The following is a 19828-nucleotide window of genomic DNA, read 5'->3' as shown; positions in this document are numbered from 1 at the left end:
AAGGGGAGAGGGCGTGCCAGAAAGTGGGCGGGGTTAAAGGGGGGTGAGGCCAATCAGAGAGCGGAGAGGGGAAGGGAGAGGGCGCTGATTGGGTGATTGGGGGAGCGGGTGGGCGGGGATTGGCGTGGCCACGCCCCCCTCCCGCCGCCGCCATCGAGGAGACGCCGGAGCCGGTAGGAGCCCAGTGACCCCCAGTATGGACCAGTATAGACCAGTATAGGCCAGTATAGACCAGTACAGACCAGTACGGCCCCGGTGACCCCCAGTATGGACCAGTACGGCCCCCGTAGGGCCCCAGTACGGCCCAGTAAGGCCCCAGTAGGGACCAGTTTTGTTCCCCCATCCCCAGTATGGACCAGTATGGACCAGTACGGCCCCAGTAACCCCCCCCATTCCCAGTATGGACCAGTATGGCCCAGTATGGCCCCAGTAACCCCCAGTACAGCCCCAGTAACCCCCCCCATTCCCAGTATGGTCCCAGTATGGACCAGTTTGCCCCCCCCCCATTCCCAGTATGGACCAGTATGGCCCCAGTAACCCCCAGTACAGCCCCAGTAACCCCCCCCATTCCCAGTATGGACCAGTATGGACCAGTATGGCCCCAGTAACCCCCAGTATGGCCCAGTAACCCCCCCCCATTCCCAGTATGGACCAGTATGGACCAGTATGGCCCCAGTAACCCCCAGTATGGCCCCAGTAACCCCCCCATTCCCAGTATGTTCCCAGTATGGACCAGTATGGACCAGTACGGCCCCAGTAACCCCCAGTGTGGCCCCAGTAACACCCCCCATTCCCAGTATGGACCAGTATGGACCAGTATGGACCAGTACGGCCCCACTAACCCCCAGTACGGCCCCAGTAACCCCCCCCCCCCATCCCCAGTATGGACCAGTATGGACCAGTATGGCCCAGTACGGCCCCAGTAACCCCCAGTACAGCCCCAGTAACCCCCCCCATTGCCAGTATGGTCCCAGTATGGACCAGTTTGCCCCCCCCCCCATTCCCAGTATGGACCAGTATGGCCCCAGTAACCCCCAGTACAGCCCCAGTAACCCCTCCATTCCCAGTATGGACCAGTATGGACCAGTATGGCCCCAGTAACCCCCAGTATGGCCCAGTAACCCCCCCCATTCCCAGTATGGACCAGTATGGCCCAGTATGGCCCAGTATGGCCCCAGTAACCCCCAGTACAGCCCCAGTAACACCCCCCATTCCCAGTATGGTCCCAGTATGGACCAGTTTGCCCCCCCCCCCATTCCCAGTATGGACCAGTATGGCCCCAGTAACCCCCAGTACAGCCCCAGTAACCCCCCCATTCCCAGTATGGACCAGTATGGACCAGTATGGCCCCAGTAACCCCCAGTATGGCCCAGTAACCCCCCCCCATTCCCAGTATGGACCAGTATGGACCAGTATGGACCAGTACGGCCCCAGTAACCCCCAGTACGGCCCCAGTAACCCCCCCCATTCCCAGTATGTTCCCAGTATGGACCAGTATGGCCCCAGTAACCCCCCCCCATTCCCAGTATGGACCAGTATGGACCAGTATGGACCAGTACGGCCCCAGTAACCCCCAGTACGGCCCCAGTAACCCCCCCATTCCCAGTATGGACCAGTATGGACCAGTACGGCCCCAGTAACCCCCAGTATGGCCCCAGTAACCCCTCCATCCCCAGTATGGACCAGTATGGACCAGTACGGCCCCAGTAACCCCCAGTACAGCCCCAGTAACCCCCCCATTCCCAGTATGGACCAGTATGGACCAGTATGGCCCCAGTAACCCCCAGTATGGCCCCAGTAACCCCCCCATTCCCAGTATGTTCCCAGTATGGACCAGTATGGCCCAGTATGGCCCCAGTAACCCCCAGTATGACCCAGTAACCCCCCCCATTCCCAGTATGTTCCCAGTATGGACCAGTATGGACCAGTATGGCCCCACTAACCCCCAGTACGGCCCCAGTAACCCCCCTCCATCCCCAGTATGGACCAGTATGGACCAGTATGGCCCAGTACGGCCCCAGTAACCCCCCCCATTCCCAGTATGGACCAGTATGGCCCAGTACGGCCCCAGCAACCCCCCCATTCCCAGTATGGACCAGTATGGACCAGTACGGCCCCAGTAACCCCCCCCATTCCCAGTATAAGCCCCTCATTCCCAGTATCCCCCCCATTCCCAGTTTGACACCAGTTTGACCCCCCACATTCCCAGTTTGACACCGGTATCCCCCCTGTTCCCAGTTTTAGGCAAATAATTCAATTTTTGAGGCAAATAATTCATTTTTTGAGGTAAATAATCCATTTTTGGGGGCAAACAGCTTAGTTTTTGAGGTAAATAATTCAATTTTTGAGGTAAATAATTCAATTTTTGAGGCGAACAGTTCGTTTTTTGAGGTAAATAATTCCATTTTTGAGGCAAACAACTCACTTTTTGAGGTAAATAACTCATTTTTTGAGGTAAATAATCCAATTTTTGAGGCAAACAGCTCAGGCTTTGAGGCAAATAATTCGATTTTTGAGACAAATAGTTCAGTTTTTGAGGTAAATAGTTGAATTTTGGAGGTGGTTTATTTTTTGAGGTAAATAATTCAATTTTGGGGGGAAACAATTCAGGTTTTGAGGTAAATAATTCAATTTTTGAGGTAAATATTTCAATTTTGAGGCAAATAGCTGATTTTTTGAGGTAAATAATCCATTTTTGAGGCAAACAATCCAATTTTTGAGGTGAATAGCTTTGTTTTTGAGGCAAATAATTCAACTTTCGAGCTAAATAATCCATTTTTTGAGAGAAATAATCCATTTTTTCGAGGCAAACGGTGCAATTTTTGAGGCGAACAACTCAGTTTCTGAGGTAAATAACTCATTTTTTGAGGTAAATAATCCATTTTTTGAGGGAAACAATCCCATTTTTGAGGCAAACAACTCATTTTTTGAGGCAAATAGTTCAATTTTTGAGGTAAATAATTTAATTTTTGAGGTAAATAATCCAGTTTTTGAGGTGAACAGCTCAGTTTTTGAGGTAAATAATTCAATTTTTGAGGTAAATAATTTAATTTTTGATGTAAACAGTTGAATTTTTGAGATAAATAATTCCATTTTTGAGGGAAACAGTTGATGTCTTAACGTAAGCAGTTCGATTTTTGAGATAAATAACGCAACTTTTGAGGTAAATAATTCGTTTTTTGAGCTGAATTATTCATCTTTTGGGGTAAACAATTGAATTTTTGAGGTAAATAATTCATCTTTTGAGGTAAACAATTGAATTTTTGAGGTAAATAATTCATCTTTTGAAGCAAACAATTGAATTTTGAGGTAAATAATTCATCTTTTGAGGTAAACAATTGGATCTTTGAGGTAAATAATTCATCTTTTGAGGTAAACAATTGAATTTTTGAGGTAAATAATTCATCTTTTGAGGTAAACAATTGGATTTTTGAGGTAAATAATTCATCTTTTGAGGTAAACAATTGGATTTTTGAGGTAAATAATTCATCTTTTGAGGTAAACAATTGGATTTTTGAGGTAAATAATTCATCTTTTGAGGTAAACAATTGGATTTTTGAGGTAAATAATTCATCTTTTGAGGTAAACAATTGGATTTTTGAGGTAAATAATTCATCTTTTGAAGCAAACAATTGAATTTTGAGGTAAATAATTCATCTTTTGAGGTAAACAATTGAATTTTTGAGGTAAATAATTCATCTTTTGAGGTAAACAATTGGATTTTTGAGGTAAATAATTCATCTTTTGAGGTAAACAATTGAATTTTTGAGGTAAATAATTCATCTTTTGAAGCAAACAATTGAATTTTGAGGTAAATAATTCATCTTTTGAGGTAAACAATTGGATTTTTGAGGTAAATCATTCATCTTTTGAGGTAAACAATTGGATTTTTGAGGTAAATAATTCATCTTTTGAGGTAAACAATTGGATTTTTGAGGTAAATCATTCCTCTTTTGAGGTAAACAATTGAATTTTTGAGGTAAATAATTCATCTTTTGAGGTAAACAATTGGATTTTTGAGGTAAATCATTCATCTTTTGAGGTAAACAATTGAATTTTTGAGGTAAATAATTCGATTCTCGACGCAAACGAATTCCGTTTTCCTCCGTTTCCCCAGGCATGGCGGCCGAGGCCGAGGCGCCGCCGCCCCCGTCTCTCCCCTCCCTGTCCCCCGCCGACCCCCCGGTTCCCGCCGCGCCGGCGGCCATGACGGGCGACGCCGCCGCTGCCGACTACGCCGCCGCCGACTACGCCGCTGCCGACTACGCCGCCGCCGACTGGGCCGAGGGCGACGACTGGGGCGTCCCCTGCAGCGACGAGGAGGGGGAGCCCGCGGGGGGGTGGCAGCCGCCGCCCCCCGAAATCCGCCGCCTCTACGAGCTCATCGCCCAACACGGAACCGTCGCCCTCGCCCGCCCCCCCCGGCCGCGCCGCCCGCCCACCCCGGAGACGCCGCGGGACGAGCAGCGCGAGGAGGCGCCCGAGCCCGACGCGCAGCTGCCGCAGCAGGAGAAGTAGAGAGCTGGAAAAGTTTTTTATTTCGGGGGCGGCGGCGGGGGTTTGGGGGAAATTTCGGGGAGGGGTGGTGGAATTTGGGGGAGATTTTGTGAAATTGAGGGGGAGATTTTGTGAAATTTCGGGGGAAATTTGGGAGATTGTGTGAAATTTCGGGGGAAATTTGGGAGATTGTGTGAAATTTCGGGGGAAACTTGGGGGTTTTGTAAAATCGAGGGGGAAATTTGTGAAGTTTCAGGGGAAATTTGGGGGGTCTTGGGGAAGTTTTGGGGAAGTTTTGGGGAGATTGAAATTTGGGGGAGATTTTGTAAAATTTTGGGGGAAATTTGGGGGGGGTTGTAAAATTTAGGGGGAAATTTTGTGGAGATCTTGTGAAATTTGGGGGAGGTTTTGTGAAATTTGGGGGGGGGAGTTTTGGGGGGTTTGGTAAAATTGAGGAGGGAATTGGTGAAGTTTAGGGGGGAATTTGGGGGGGTTGGGGGAAATTTGGGGAGTTCGGGGGAAATTTTGGGGAAGTTTTGGGGAGATTGAAATTTGGGGGAGATTTCGTAAAATTTAGGGGGAAATTTGTGGGGTTTGGGGGAAATTTTGGGGAGGTCTTGTGAAGTTTTGTGGAGATTCTGTAAATTTAGGGGGAAATTTTGTGGCGATCTTGTGAAATTTGGGGGAGACTTTGTGAAATTTAGGGGGAAACGTGTGGGGTTTGTAAAATTTAGGGGGAAATTTTGTGGAGATCTTGTGAGATTTGGGGGAGGTTTTGTAAAATTGAGGGGGAAATTTGTGGGATTTTGTAAAACTTGGGAAATTTTGTGGAGACTTTGTGGGGTTTTGTGGAATTTTGGGGAGATTTTTGTGGGATTCTGAGATTTTGGGGAGGATTTTTTTTTTTGGTGAGGTTTTGTAAAATTTGGGCAAAATTTTGTGGAGATGTTGCGGGGTTTTTGTGGTAATTTTTCTGGATATTGTGAGATTTGGGGGAATTCTCTGAGATTTGGGGGATCTCGAGGGATTTCGAGGCTTTGTGAGATTTTGGGGGATTTTTCTGAGATTTAGTACAATTTTGGGGGAACTTTGTGGATATTCGGTGGGATTTTGCAGAATTTCGGGGGCATTTTTATGGCATATTGTGAGATTTTCGTGAAATCTGTGGTATTTGGGTGCGATTCGAGGGGATTTTTATGGGAGTCGGGTGGAATTCTCGTGGGACTCCGTCAGATTTCGTGGGATTTTTGCCAATTTTGGCGAGATTTCCGCGGGATTTTGGGGAGGTTTTTGTGGGGACTTTCCTTCAATTCCTGTGGGATTTCGGTGCCGTTTTGCGAGAATTTGGGCATTTCGTAGCGTTTGGGGGATTTTGGGGGGGGGAGTTTGTGGGATTTTGGGGGGGAAACCCTTAAATTTAGGAGAATTTCTGGTGATTTTCCGCAGGCCGCCCGTTGTGACCGAATTTGATTTTGACGACGAGCCCGTTACCCCAAAAAGTTCCCTCATCGACCGACGGCGAACACCCGGTGAGTCCAAACCTTTAGAAATTCAGCTTTTCTTAACAAAAAATGAAGCGTTTTTGCCGAAAACACCTGTAGAATTTCAGAGCTTTTGATAAAAATCTTCAAAACTTCCATTTCTCCGGTAAAAATCTTTAAACTTTAGGGTTTTTCGTAAAGAAACATTAGAAATTGAATATTTGCGGTAGGAAATCATTGGAAGTTCCGTTCCTTGCGCAAAATGCTTTGAAAATTTAGTTTTTTCAGTAAGAAGCGTTTAAAAATTCAGGTTTTTTGGGTAAAAATCGTTTGAAAATTCGATTTTACCCGCAAAGAAACTTAAAAAAATTTGTTGCTTTTGGTAAAAAAAAAAAAAAATAGTTTGTTTTTTTTTTTATAAAGAACTTTTAGACGTTGATTTGGTTATAGGAAACTGTTTTTAAATAAAAACTCAATAGTTTTGCTTGAAAAGCTTTAAAACCTGAAATTTTTCAGTATATTTTATATATATGTTATATTGTATTTTCTTTAGATTTGTTATTTTTACTGTATTTATTATAGATATGGTTATTGTATTCAATTTATTTTTACTACTATAAATACAATAATAAAAATATATATACTAATAATATAATATAATATAAATATTTTATATATATATTGTTATATATATAATATTTTAATATATTTTAATATATTTAATATATTTAATATATTTAATATATTTAATATATTTTAATATATTTTATATATATATTATTATATATATATAATATAATATAATAATAATAACATAAAAATCTAAATGAAATAAATTATTCTAAAAAATAGTTTTCACTGGAAACACTTCAAAAGCGAATTTTCATTTAAAACCTTCCCAAGCGCCATTATCTTGGTTCGAAATCCTTCTTAATTCCCCGATTTTGACGATAAGCCCTTAAAGACGTACTGCTGCGCGCAAAACACCTTCGAGAACCCAACGTTTTGCGCGCGACGCTCCTCAAAACCCGCTGTTTTCCGTGAACCGCCTGCAAAAATTCGCCACTTTCGGTTCACTTTCCAAATTCCCCGTTTCTGACACAAAAAACCGCTAAAACCCGACGGTCTCTGACGAGAAAACCTCCGCCGATTCGCCTTTTTTTTTTTTTTTGGCGAGAAGGCGCCACAATCCCCCCCGTTTTTCCCGCGGGGGGCCGCCGCGGTTTTGGGTGAAAAGGTGTGTTTTTTGCGATTCCAGGCCCCTCCGGGCGCGTTTTCCGCCGGGCGGCGCTGGACAAGGTGCTTTGGGACATGAAGCGGCACCAGGCGCTGGAGCAGCAGATCCTGCGCACGGGCCGCGACCTCTTCCCCCCCGGCCCGCGCCCGCGCAAGCTCTGACCCGAAAAACCCCGTTTTCGCCTCGAAAAACGGCTTTTCCCACCCCGAAAACGGCTTTTTCGCCTCAAAAAAACGGCCGTTTCGACCCAAAATCGCCTCAGGAACGGGCCCGACGCGCGGAAAGAAACGGGACAAAAGAAACAAAATTCGAGAGATCGGCGTGACGAATTTAGCAAAACCACCCAAAATGACCCAAAACAGCTGAAACGACCCCAAAACCGGCTTTTTCGCCTCAAAAAATGGCGTTTTCGACCCAAAATCGCCTCAGGAACGGGCCCGACGCGCGGAAAGAAACGGGACAAAAGAAACAAAATTCGAGAGATCGGCGTGACGAATTTAGTAAAAACACCCAAAATAACCCAAAACAGCTGAAACGACCCCAAAACCGGCTTTTTCGCCTCAAAAACCGGCGGTTTCGACCCCAAAACCCGCGTTTTCGACCTAAAATCGCCTCAGGAACGGGCCCGACGCGCGGAAAGAAACGGGACAAAAGAAACAAAATTCGAGAGATCGGCGTGAAGAATTCAGTAAAACCACCCAAAATGACCCAAAACAGCTGAAACGACCCCAAAACCGGCTTTTTCACCTCAAAAAACGGTGTTTTCGACCCCAAAACCCGCGTTTTCGACCCAAAATCGCCTCAGGAACGGGCCCGACGCGCGGAAAGAGACGGGACAAAAGAAACAAAATTTGCGAGATCGGCGTGAAGAATTTAGGAAAACCACCCAAAATGACCCAAAACAGCTGAAACGACCCCAAAACCGGCTTTTTCGCCTCAAAAAACGGCGTTTTCAACCCAAAATCGCCTCAGGAACGGGCCCGACGCGCGGAAAGAAACGGGACAAAAGAAACAAAATTCGAGAGATCGGCGTGAAGAATTTAGGAAAACCACCCAAAATGACCCAAAACAGCTGAAACGACCCCAAAACCGGCTTTTTTGCCTCAAAAAACGGCCGTTTCGACCCAAAATCGCCTCAGGAACGGGCCCGACGCGCGGAAAGAAACGGGAGAAGTGGAACAAAATTTGAGCGATTGGCACCAAAAAATTCAGCAAATGTTGATGAAGATGTGATGGACAAACCCAAAAACCACCCAAAATGACCCAAAACCGGCTGAAACGACCCCAAAACCGGCTTTTTCGCCTCAAAAAACGGCGGTTTCGACCCCAAAACCCGCGTTTTCGACCCAAAATCGCCTCAGGAACGGGCCCAATGCGCGGAAAGAAACGGGACAAAAAAACCAAGATTTGAGCGATTGGCACCAAAAAATTCAGCAAATGTTGATGAAGATGTGATGGACAAACCCAAAAACCACCCAAAATGACCCAAAACCGGCTGAAATGACCCCAAAACTGGCTTTTTCGCCTCAAAAAACGTCTTTTTCGCCTCAAAAAACCGGCGTTTTCGACCCAAAATCGCCTCAGAAATGGACCCGACGTGTGGAGAAAATGGGAGAAATGATGCGAAATTTGAGCAAATTTGAAGATCCGACGGACAAACCCCAAAATAACGGATTTTGGGGAATTTTTTGTGAGATTTTTCTAAAATTTGGGCGAAATTTGGGGGGATTTGGGGGAATTCTGGGGAATTTCCTGGGGCTCTGTGACTTTTTTCGTGGGATTTTTGTGGAATCGGGAGATTTTTGCGGGATTTTGGGCGCCTTTTTTAAAACCTCGTGGAAATTTTGTGGCGTTTTGGGGAATTTTGGGGGGATTTTGGTGACATTTTGCGAGATTTTACGGGAAATGGCCCCAAAATGGCGCAAATATGCAAAAAATAAACCCTAAAAATGCCAATACCGCTTTGAATCCCCCCCCAAATAACACTGGACGCCTCAAAACCGCCTCAAATGGCCCAAAAACCACCCGAAATGACCCAAAAATCGGGGGTTTTGCCTCAAAAGAGCAACTGAAATGGTCCAGAATTGCTTTGAAAAGCCCTGAATGGCGCGGTGGGCGGGGCTTCGCGGCGGCGCCAGCCAATCGCGTTCCCCCGCCGCCCCCGCCGCGGCCAATGGGGAGCGAGAGGGCGGGGCGAACCGCTTGTGTCAATGGGAAGGGAGGGGGCGGGGCGAACCAAGGGGTCAATGGGGCGTGAGGAGGCGGGCGAGCCAATGGGGAGCGAGGGGGCGGGGCGAACCCGGGGCAGGGAGAGAGACAGCGCGGCGCACCAATGAGGAGCGAGAGGGCGGGGTGAGCGGCGCCGCCCAGCCAATGGGGAGCGAGAGGGCGGGGCGAACCCGGGGCAGGGAGAGAGACAGCGCGGCGCACCAATGAGGAGCGAGAGGGCGGGGCGAGCGGCGCCGCCCAGCCAATGGGAAGCGAGGGGGAGGCGGTGCGCGCTTCCGGGAAGGAGGCGGAAGCGGCGGCCATGAACGGGGCGGCCGAGCAGGATGGCGGCGGCTACAAGCGGCGCTACCGGGCGCTCAAGCGGCGCCTCAAGCTGCTGCTTTACGTGAGCGGGAAGGGGCGGGGCCGGGAGGAGGGGCGGGGCTTGCGGGGGGGGCGGGGCTTGCGCGGGATCGGGCGCGAACGGGGCTGGGGGGGGGGGGGAATGGGGGGAAATTGGGGGAAATTGGGGGGATTTGAGGTAAATTTGGGGGAAATTGGGGGGATTTGAGGTAAATTAGGGGAAATTGGGGGGATTGGGGGGGGTTTGGGGGAAACTGGGGGCAAATTGGGGGGAAATTGGGGGGATTTGGGGGAAATTGGGGGGATTTGGGGGTAAATTAGGGGGATTTGGGGTAGATTGGGGGGAAATTGGGGGTGAATTGGGGGGATTTGGGGGAAATTTGGGGGAAATTGGGGGTAAATTGGGGGGATTTGGGGTAGATTGGGGGGATTGGGGGGAAATTGGGGGGATTGGGGGGAAATTGGGGGGGAAATTGGGGAGATTTGGGGGGATTTGAGCTAAATTAGGGGGATTTGGTGTAGATTGGGGGGAAATTGGGGTAAATTGGGGGGACTTGGGGGTAAATTGGGGGGATTCGGGGGAAATTTTGGAGAATTCGGGGGGAATTTGGGGAGTTCTGGGGTAAATTTGGGGGAATTTGGGGGGAATTTGGGGGGTTCTGGGGTAAATTAGGGGGAATTTGAGGTGAACGTGGGGGGATTTGAGGTAAATTTGGAGGTTTGGGGGTAAATTTAGGGGTTCTGGAGGAAGTCGAGGGAATTTGGGGGGTTCTGGGGTAAATTGGGGGGAATTTGAGATATATTTGGGGTAAATCGGGGGGAATTTGGGGGAAATCTGGGGTTAATTTCAGGGATTCTGGGGGAAATTTGGGGGTTGTGGGGGAAATTTGGGAGTTCTGGAGGAATTTGGGGAAAAATTTGGAGAATTTGGGGGGAAATTGGGGAGTTCTGGGGTAAATTTGGGGGAATTTGGGGGGAATTTGCGGGGTTCTGGGGTAAATTAGGGGGAATTTGAGGTAAATTAGGTGGAATTTGAGATGAATTTGGGGTAAATTTGAGGGATTCTGGGGTAAATTTGGGGGAATTTGGGGTAAATTTGGGGGTTCTGGAGGAATTTGGGGGTTCTGGGGTAAAATTATGGGGAATTTAAGGTAAATTTGGGGGAATTTGGGGTAAATTTGGTGGTTCTGGGGGAATTTGGGGGGTTCTGGGGTAAATTAGGTGGAATTTGAGATGAATTTGGGGTAAATTTGAGGGATTCTGGGGTAAATTTGGGGGAATTTGGGGTAAATTTGGGGGTTCTGGAGGAATTTGGGGGTTCTGGGGTAAAATTATGGGGAATTTAAGGTAAATTTGGGGGAATTTGGGGTAAATTTGGTGGTTCTGGGGGAATTTGGGGGGTTCTGGGGTAAATTAGGGGGAATTTGAGATGAATTTGGGGTAAATTTGAGGGATTCTGGGGTAAATTTGGGGGAATTTGGGGTAAATTTGGGGGTTCTGGAGGAATTTGGGGGTTCTGGGGTAAAATTAGGGGGAATTTAAGGTAAATTTGGGGGAATTTGGGGTAAATTTGGTGGTTCTGGGGGAATTTGGGGGGTTCTGGGGTAAATTAGGGGGGTTCTGGAAGAATTTGGGGGAATTCGGGGTAAATTTGGAGGGATTTGGGGTAAATTTTAGGAGTTCTGGAGTAAATTGGGGGAATTTGGGGAAATTTGGGGTGAATTTGAGGGATTCTGGGGTAAATTTGGGGGAACTTGGGGGTTCTGGAGGAATTTGGGGTAAGTGGGGCATTTGGGGGATGAAATTGGGCTTTTTGGGGGTGAAATTGGGTCTTTTGGGAGTCAAACTGGCATTTTTTGGGGCCAAAATTGTGATTTTTTGGAGACCAAAATTGGGGTTTTGGGGGCTGAAATTGATTTTTTGGGTCTAAAATTGGGGCTTTAGGGGCTTAAATTTAGGGGGTTTTGGACCAAAATTGGGCTTTTGGGGGCTGAAATTGGTGGTTTGGGGGTTCCTGGGGGTGTCTCTGTGTATTTCTAGCTACGTTTTTCCCTGTTTTTCCCCCAAATCCCCCGTTTTTGCTCGATTAGGAGCAGGAATGTTTCCAGGACGAGCTGCGTCGGGCCCAGCGCAAACTCCTGAAGGTTTCGCGCGACAAAAGGTCCCAAAATCCCTCAAAACGGCCCCAAAATCCATCCTCTGGGTCCCCTCCCGGACTCCTGGGTCCCTCCCTGAACTCCTGGGTCCCTCCCGAATGCCTGGGTCCCCTCCTGGACTCCTGGGTCCCTCCCCGAACTCCTGGGTCCCTCCCGCACTCCTGGGTCCCTCCCGCACTCCTGGGTCCCTCCCTGGACTCTTGGGTCCCCTCCCAAACTCCTGGGTCCCCTCCCAGACGCCTGGGACCGTCCCGGACGCCTGGGTCCCTCCTCCACACTCCTGGGTCCCTCCCCCGAACGCCTGGGTCCCTCCCCGCACTCCTGGGTCCCTCCCGCACTCCTGGGTCCCTCCCCCGGACGCCTGGGTCCCTCCCCGAACTCCTGGGTCCCCTCCCGAACTCCTGGGTCCCCCCGGACGCCTGGGACCGTCCCGGACGCCTGGGTCCCTCCCCGAACTCTTGGGTCCCTCCCGGACGCCTGGGTCCCCTCCCAAACTCCTGGGTCCCCTCCTGAACTCCTGGGTCCCCCCGGACTTCTGGGTCTCCCCCCGAACTCCTGGGTCCCTCCCGGACGCCTGGGTCCCTCCCGAACTCCTGGGTCCCCCTGGACGCCTGGGTCCCTCCCGGACGCCTGGGTCCCCTCCCAAACTCCTGGGTCCCCTCCTGAACTCCTGGGTCCCCCCGGACTTCTGGGTCTCCCCCCGAACTCCTGGGTCCCTCCCGGACGCCTGGGTCCCTCCCGAACTCCTGGGTCCCCCCGGACGCCTGGGTCCCTCCCGGATGCCTGGGTCCCTCCCGGACGCCTGGGTCCCTCCCCGAACTCCTGGGTCCCTCCCAGACGCCTGGGTCCCCCCCGAACGCCTGGGTCCCTCCCGGATGCCTGGGTCCCTCACGGCCGCTCCCCTCCCCCCAGTTATTTGCTGGACCGGCTGCTGCTCTATGAGAACGTGGACGAGGAGACGACGGGTAATGGGGAGCGACACTTATGGGGCTGGGGGGGAACTTGGGGGTCGCTATGGGGCAGTTACGGGTCAATTTGGGGCATTTATGGGTCAATTTGGGGGCACTTGGGGGTCAATGTGGGGAGGCTGACGGTCAATGGGGGGCACTGGGGACTCTCTATGGGGCACTTATGGGTCAGTTTCAGGCACTTATGGGGCGGGGGGGAACTTGGGGGTCGCTGTGGGGCAGGTGTAGGTCAATTTGGGGCATTTATGGGTCGTTCAGGGATCAGTATGGGGCAGCCGGGTGACATTGTGGGGTAGTTATGGGGCCGCGGGCGAACTTGGGGGTCGCTGTGGGGCATTTATGGGTCACTTTGGGGCATTTATGGGTCATTTGGGGGCACTTAGGGGTCAACATGGGGAAGTTGGGGGGCACCGGGGAGTCGTTATGGGGCAATTATGGGTCAATTTCAGGCACTTGTGGGGCTGGGGGGGGACTTGGGGGTCGCTATGGGTCCCCATCGGCTCCTCCCCGCCCCAGATTCGGAGGCGACGGCGACGTCCGACAGCGACGGGGACGGGAACAAAGGCAGCGACGGCGGCAAGAGGTGGGGGGCGGGGCCAAGATGGCCGCCGGGGTGGTGGGCGGGGCTCCAAGATGGCCGCCAGGCTTCAATATGGCCGCCGCCAGCTTCTAAGATGGCCGCCAGGGTCGTGGGAAGGCTTCCAAGATGGCCGCCAGGCTTCAAGATGGCCGCCGCCAGCATCCAATATGGCTGCCAGGGAGGTGGGCGGGGCTCCAATATGGCTGCCAGGCTTCAATATGGCCGCTGCCAGCAGCCAAGATGGCCGCCGGGGAGGTGGGCGGGGCTCCAAGATGGCTGCCGCCTTGGCCCCGCCCCCCTGACCCCGCCTCCTCCCCCCCCCAGGAAGCGCAGCCCCTCCCCCCCCGCCTTCCCGGCCCCGCCCGCTCCATATATGGTGAGTGACCGCGGCCCCGCCCCCTTTACCCGCAGCCAATCCCAGCGAGGGGGCGTGTCCCAGTCCCCCTGTGACTCCGCCCCCTCCAACCCCCAACCAATCCCAGTGAGGGGGCGTGGTCTGCCCCCCCCCCGCGTGGCTCCACCCCCTTCACCCTCAACCAATGGCAGCGAGGGGGGCGTGGTCTCCCCCCCCCCCCCCGGCTCCGCCCCCTCTTCCCCCAGCCAATCCCAGTGAGGGGGTGTGGTCTCAGCTCCCCCACCCTCTCCAGCCAATCCCAGCGAGGGGGCGTGGTCTGGGCTCCCCCCACCCTCTCCAGCCAATCGCAGCGGGGGGGGGGGGGGCGTGTCCCCAGCTGACCCCGCCCCCCCCCCCCAGGTGGCCACGCCCCCGTTCAGCCCGTTCCCCAATGAGATTCTGGCCCCGCCCGACGGGCCCCGCCCACCCCGGCCCCGCCCCGGCCCCGCCCGGCGCAGCCGCAGCAGCCGACGCCCCCAGGTCCGTGGGGGGCGCTGGGGGGGGGGGGGGGGGGGCACTTATGGGGCAGCTGGGGGCCTGGGGGGGCTAATTTGTGGGGTTGCGGGGGCAGTTATGGGGCACTTGGGGGTCAATATATGGGGCTGAAATCACTTATGGGGCAGCTGGGGGATCATGAGGTCACTTATGGGGCAGCTGGGGGGTCATGGGGTCACTTATGGGGCACTTGCGGGCCTGGGGGTGTTAATCTGTGGGGCTGGGGGGGCAGTTACGGGGCACTTGGGGGTCACTTCGGGTCACTTGTGGGTCCGGAGGTGGGGGGGTCACTTGTGGGGCTGGGGGCGGGGCCGTGTCCCAGTGCATCACGTGACCCCCCCCGACCCCCCTATTTCCCCCCCCCCCCCAGGTCCCCCCCACCCCCCCGTTTCCCTTCCCCCCCCCGGGGCGTGGCCAGGCCGGGCCCCTCCCCCCCCCCGCGCTGGCCCCGCCCCCCGCCCCGCCCCCCGCCCCTCCCCCCGTCCCCAGCACCGTCCCCCGGAGGCTCCTGAGCCACGGGGGGGGGGAGGGGGAGGGGGAGGGGGGGGAGGGCAGCGGGGACGACGCCCTGGACGGGGACGACGAGCTGGTGATTGACATCCCCGAGTGACCTCTGACCCCGGAGCGGCCGCTGATTGACAACCGGAGTGACCCCTGTGACCCCACGTGACCCCGGAGTGATGATTGACAACCGGAGTGAGCCCTGTGACCCCACGTGACCCCGGAGCCGCCATTGATTGACAACCTGAGTGACCCCTGTGACCCCACGTGACCCCGGAGTGATGATTGACAACCGGAGTGAGCCCTGTGACCCCACGTGACCCCGGAGTGATGATTGACAACCGGAGTGAGCCCTGTGACCCCACGTGACCCCGGAGCCGCCATTGATTGACAACCTGAGTGACCCCTGTGACCCCACGTGACCCCGGAGTGATGATTGATTGACAACCTGACTGACCCCTGTGACCTCACGTGACCCCGGAGCGGCCATTGATTGACAACCGGAGTGACTCCTGTGACCCCACGTGACCCCGGAGTGATGATTGACAACCGGAGTGACCCCTGTGACCCCACGTGACCCCGGAGTGATGATTGATTGACAACCTGACTGACCCCTGTGACCTCACGTGACCCCGGAGCGGCCATTGATTGACAACCGGAGTGACCCCTGTGACCCCACGTGACCCCGGAGTGATGATTGATTGACAAGCCAAGTGACCCCTGTGACCCCACATGACCCCTGTGACCCTACGTGACCCCGGAGCGGCCATTGATTGACAACCTAGTGACCCCACGTGACCCCGGAGCAGCCATTGATTGACAACCTAGTGACCCCACATGACCTTTGTGACCCCATGTGATCCCTGTGACCTCATGTGACCCCGGAGCGATGATTGATTGACAAGCTGAGTGACCCCTGTGACCCCACATGACCCCTGTGACCCCACGTGACCCCGGAGCGGCCATTGATTGACAACCCGAGCGACCCCACGTGACCCCTGTGACCCCACGTGACCCTGGATGGGGACGACGAGCTGGTGATTGACATCCCCGCGTGACCTTTGACCTCCAAGCAGTGATTGACACCTCAAGTGACCCCACGTGACCCCACGTGGGAGCAACCAGCTGGCGATTGACAACCCCAAGTGACCTTTGACCTCTGAGCGACCCCCCCCCCAGGGAATAAAAAGAAAAATAGAAATGAAGGTTTTGGGGGGTGAGAGGCTGATTTGGGGGGAAAAAATGGGGATTTGGGGAGAAAAAATGGGGAAAAAAAAATACAAGAGAATTTTGGGAAAACTCCAATGGAATTTGGGGAAAAATCAAACAGGATTTGGGGGGCAAAAAGCCCCATAACTTGGCTCAAAATCCCCACAATTTTGGGGAAAACCCCCCACATTTTGGGGTCAAACTCCATGGAATTGGGGGGGGTGGAATGGCGACCCCTTGTGGGCGTGGCCTGGAGGAAGCCCCGCCCCCTTTAGGCCCCGCCCCTTTAAACTCCACCCCCTTTAGAGCCCCCTGGAGGCCCCGCCCCCTTTAGACCCCACCCCCCCATTTTGACTCCGCCCCCTCCAGACCCCGCCCCTTTAAACCCCACCCCCTTTAGGCCCCGCCCCCTCCAAGCCCCTCCCCCCGGTGGCGGAGCCTCAGCCGGCGCCTCTCGGGTTTTATTGTCACGTCTCGTCCCATTGGTACAAAAGGCCCCGCCCCCCCCCCCTCCCCTCCCCCCATCCCACCGGGGGGGGGGGTGGAGCCTCCAGTGAGGCCCCGCCCCCTCCAAGCCCCGCCCACCCACCCCCCCCCAAGGCCCCGCCCCCTTCACCAGGGCTGGGTGGGGCCGAGCGCCGGCGCCCCCTCCAGGGGCAGCGCGGGCACCGCGGGGGAGGGGCCGCCGGGGGGCGCCAGGGGGCACGAACCGCCTGGGGGGAGGGGAGGAGGTGGGATGGGATGGGGGGAGGGGGGGGTCACCCCATAGATCTGCGCCCCACAGATCCCGCCCGCAACCCGCCCCATAGATCCCAACCCATAGATCCCGCCCCATGGATCCTGCCTGTGACGTCAAATCGCTGCCCCTTTCCCGATGAAAATTGGCCCAATTCCGCCCCGGTTTCCCCCAAACTCGCGCCCCCTTTTCCCCCCCCAACCGCACCCCATAACCCGCCCCACAGATCCCGCCCCACATCCCACCCCACAGCTCCTGTCCGTGTCGTCAAATTCCCACCCATTTCCACCTAAAACGGACCCAATTCCGCCCCCTTCTCCCCCAAACCCGCGTCCCCTTTCCCTCCCCGCACCCCATAACCCGCCCCATAGATCCCGCCCCACATCAACCTCTTTCACACCATTTCCTGCCCCAATCCAACCCAATTCCGCCCCATTTTCCCCCAAACCCCCGTCCCCTTTCCCTCCCCGCACCCCACAACCCGCCCATAGATCCCGCCCCACACCTCCTGTCCGTGTCGTCAAATTCCCACCCATTCCCACCTAAAATGGACCCAATTCCGCCCCATTTTCCCCAAACCCGCGTCCCCTTTCCCTCCCCGCACCCCATAACCCGCCCCATAGATCCCGCCCCACATCAACCTCTTTCACACCATTTCCTGCCCAAATCCAACCCAATTCCGCCCCATTTTCCCCCAAACCCCCGTCCCCTTTCCCTCCCCGCACCCCACAACCCGCCCCATAGATCCCGCCCCACACCTCCTGTCCGTGTCGTCAAATTCCCACCCATTCCCACCTAAACCGGCCCCAATTCCGCCCCGTTTTCCCCCAAACCCGCGTCCCCTTTTCCCTCCCTGCACCCACCCCCCGCCCGCCCCCCTGCCCCATAGATCCTGCCCCACACCCCGCCCCACACCTTTGCTGCAGAGCTCGCAGCTGTGCCCGGGCGCCCCGTGCACCTTCATGTGGTCCCCGATGTAGGCGGCGCTGAGCAGTTTCCCGCAGACGTGACACGGAACCTTCTCCTCGTGCCGCACGGCGTGCGCCCGCAGCCGGTCCTTGGTGGCGAACGCGGCCTCGCACGTCTGGGGTGGGGGGGGCAGGTTATGGGGCTGGGTTATGGGGCTGGGCGCTGGGGGGGGGGGGCGGGGAGCGAGAACGGGCTCGGTTTGGGGAGAAACGGGCGCGTTTCGGGGAGAAACGGGCTCGGTTTGGGGAGAAACGGGCGCGTTTCGGGGTTGCGGCGGGGGGGTTATGGGGCTGGGTGTGGGGCGGGATGTGGGGGGGCGTGGGGAGGGAAAGGGGATGCGGGTTTGGGGGAAAACGGAGCGGATTTGGGTCCATTTTCAATGGGGAATGGGAGGGAATTTGACGACACGGACAGGAGCTGTGGGGTGGGATCTATGGGGCGGGTTATGGGGCGCGGGGAGGGAAAGGGGACGCGGGTTTGGGGGAATATGGGTCAGAATTGGGTCGGTTTGGGGCAGGAAATGGTGTGAAAGATGTTGATGTGGGGCAGGATCTATGGGGTGGGATCTATGGGGCGGGTTATGGGGTGCAGGAAGCGAAAAGGGACTCGGGTTTGGGGGAAAATGGGGCAGAATTGGGTCCATTTTCAGTGGGAAATGGGCAGGAATTGGACGTTATGGACAGGAGCTGTGGGGCGGGATCTATGGGGCGGGTTATGGGGTGCAGGAAGCAAAAAGGGACTCGGGTTTGGGGGAAAACGGGTCAAAATTGGGTCCATTTGGGGTGGGAAGTTGACGCAGCAAACAGGATCCCTGGGTCAGTTCTATGGGTCAGAACGGGGGTCGGGATCTATGGGGCTGGGATATGTGGGTCAGGGACGTGTGGGGCGGGTTATGGGGTGTGGGAAGAGCGAAGGGACTCGGTTTGGGGGAAAACGGGCCGGAATTGGGTCGGTTTGGGGCGCGAAGCGACGCAGCGAGCGGGGCCCGTGGGGCGGGATCCGTGGGGCAGATCTATGGGGCAGATCTGTGGGGCGGTGGGTACCTCGCACTTGAAGGGCCTCTCGGTGGAATGGACCTGCCGGACGTGGCTGTTGAGGTGGTCGGGCCTGCGGGGGAGGGGCCGGGGCGGTGACGTCATCGTGATGTCATCGCGATGTCATCGGGGTCACCACCGCCCCCAGTATCCCCAGTATCCCCAGTAACATCAGGACGTTCAGCACCAGCGTCAACTCCAGGCTCACCAGTATCTCCAGTTTCCCCAGTATCAACATGGTGTCCATCACCACCAGTATGCCCAGTATGCCCAGTATCACCATGAGCTCCATCAGCACCAGTATGCCCAGTATCACCATGAGCTCCATCAGCACCAGTATGACCAGTTTGCCCAGTATCACCATGAGATCCATCAGCACCAGTATGCCCAGTATGCCCAGTATCACCATGGTGTCCGTCACCACCAGTATGCCCAGTATGACCAGTATCACCATGGTGTCCATCACCACCAGTATGCCCAGTATGCCCAGTATCACCATGAGTTCCTTCAGCACCAGTATGACCAGTTTGCCCATTATCACCATGAGCTCCATCACCACCAGTATGCCCAGTATGCCCAGTATCAACATGGTGTCCATCACCACCAGTATGACCAGTTTGCCCAGTATCACCATGGTGTCCATCACCACCAGTATGCCCAGTATGCCCAGTATCACCATGGTGTCCATCACCACCAGTATGCCCAGTATCAACATGGTGTCCATCACCACCAGTATGACCAGTTTGCCCAGTATCACCATGAGCTCCATCACCACCAGTATGACCAGTATGCCCAGTATCACCATGGTGTCCATCACCACCAGTATGCCCAGTATCACCATGAGATCCATCACCACCAGTATGCCCAGTATGCCCAGTATCACCATGGTGTCCATCACCACCAGTATGCCCAGTATGCCCAGTATCACCCTGAGCTCCATCAGCACCAGTATGACCAGTTTGCCCAGTATCACCATGGTGTCCATCACCACCAGTATGCC

General features: G+C 54.3%; 3 protein-coding genes across 3 annotated transcripts; 2 read left to right on the top strand and 1 right to left on the bottom strand.

Annotated features, from left to right (window-relative positions):
- The first annotated feature begins 118 nt into the window (after positions 1-118).
- Positions 119-9171, top strand: PAGR1 (PAXIP1 associated glutamate rich protein 1). The gene is made up of 4 exons (XM_065655317.1): positions 119-173; positions 4118-4514; positions 5944-6026; positions 7237-9171. Exons 2-4 carry the CDS (start codon positions 4120-4122, stop codon positions 7374-7376), a joined length of 618 nt encoding a protein of 205 aa, XP_065511389.1. The 5' UTR covers positions 119-173; positions 4118-4119; the 3' UTR covers positions 7377-9171.
- Positions 9172-9705: 534 nt separating this feature from the next.
- INO80E (INO80 complex subunit E) lies at positions 9706-16079 on the top strand. Its single transcript, XM_065655310.1, has 7 exons — positions 9706-9829; positions 11877-11947; positions 12855-12907; positions 13427-13493; positions 13815-13866; positions 14245-14364; positions 14750-16079. The coding sequence occupies exons 1-7, from the start codon at positions 9746-9748 to the stop codon at positions 14987-14989; spliced, it is 687 nt and encodes a 228-aa protein (XP_065511382.1). The 5' UTR covers positions 9706-9745; the 3' UTR covers positions 14990-16079.
- Positions 16080-16574: 495 nt separating this feature from the next.
- On the bottom strand, positions 16575-18933 carry MAZ (MYC associated zinc finger protein). The gene is made up of 3 exons (XM_065655263.1): positions 18838-18933; positions 17741-17909; positions 16575-16802 (listed from the first exon to the last, which is right to left on the bottom strand). The coding sequence occupies exons 1-3, from the start codon at positions 18931-18933 to the stop codon at positions 16702-16704; spliced, it is 366 nt and encodes a 121-aa protein (XP_065511335.1). The 3' UTR covers positions 16575-16701.
- Positions 18934-19828: the final 895 nt, after the last annotated feature.

The sequence above is a fragment of the Caloenas nicobarica genome, chromosome 38, assembly GCF_036013445.1.
Source record: "Caloenas nicobarica isolate bCalNic1 chromosome 38, bCalNic1.hap1, whole genome shotgun sequence".
Taxonomy (NCBI): Eukaryota; Metazoa; Chordata; class Aves; order Columbiformes; family Columbidae; genus Caloenas; species Caloenas nicobarica.
This window is presented reverse-complemented; position numbering and strand designations above follow the sequence as displayed.

What these genes read in the sequence shown, in the direction of transcription:
- PAGR1 (XM_065655317.1), top strand. Translation starts at nt 4,120, where the DNA reads ATGGCGGCCGAGGCCGAGGCGCCGCCGCCCCCGTCTCTCCCCTCCCTG. An exon ending in CAGCTGCCGCAGCAGGAGAA is followed by an intron (nt 4,515 to 5,943) that starts GTAGAGAGCTGG and finishes GATTTTCCGCAG; the next exon opens with GCCGCCCGTTGTGACCGAAT. An exon ending in CGACCGACGGCGAACACCCG is followed by an intron (nt 6,027 to 7,236) that starts GTGAGTCCAAAC and finishes TTGCGATTCCAG; the next exon opens with GCCCCTCCGGGCGCGTTTTC.
- INO80E (XM_065655310.1), top strand. Translation starts at nt 9,746, where the DNA reads ATGAACGGGGCGGCCGAGCAGGATGGCGGCGGCTACAAGCGGCGCTAC. An exon ending in AAGGTTTCGCGCGACAAAAG is followed by an intron (nt 11,948 to 12,854) that starts GTCCCAAAATCC and finishes CCCTCCCCCCAG; the next exon opens with TTATTTGCTGGACCGGCTGC. An exon ending in CGTGGACGAGGAGACGACGG is followed by an intron (nt 12,908 to 13,426) that starts GTAATGGGGAGC and finishes TCCCCGCCCCAG; the next exon opens with ATTCGGAGGCGACGGCGACG.
- MAZ (XM_065655263.1), bottom strand. Translation starts at nt 18,933, where the DNA reads ATGACGTCACCGCCCCGGCCCCTCCCCCGCAGGCCCGACCACCTCAAC. An exon ending in AGAGGCCCTTCAAGTGCGAG is followed by an intron (nt 17,910 to 18,837) that starts GTACCCACCGCC and finishes CCCCCACCCCAG; the next exon opens with ACGTGCGAGGCCGCGTTCGC. An exon ending in CTGCGAGCTCTGCAGCAAAG is followed by an intron (nt 16,803 to 17,740) that starts GTGTGGGGCGGG and finishes CCCTCCCCCCAG; the next exon opens with GCGGTTCGTGCCCCCTGGCG.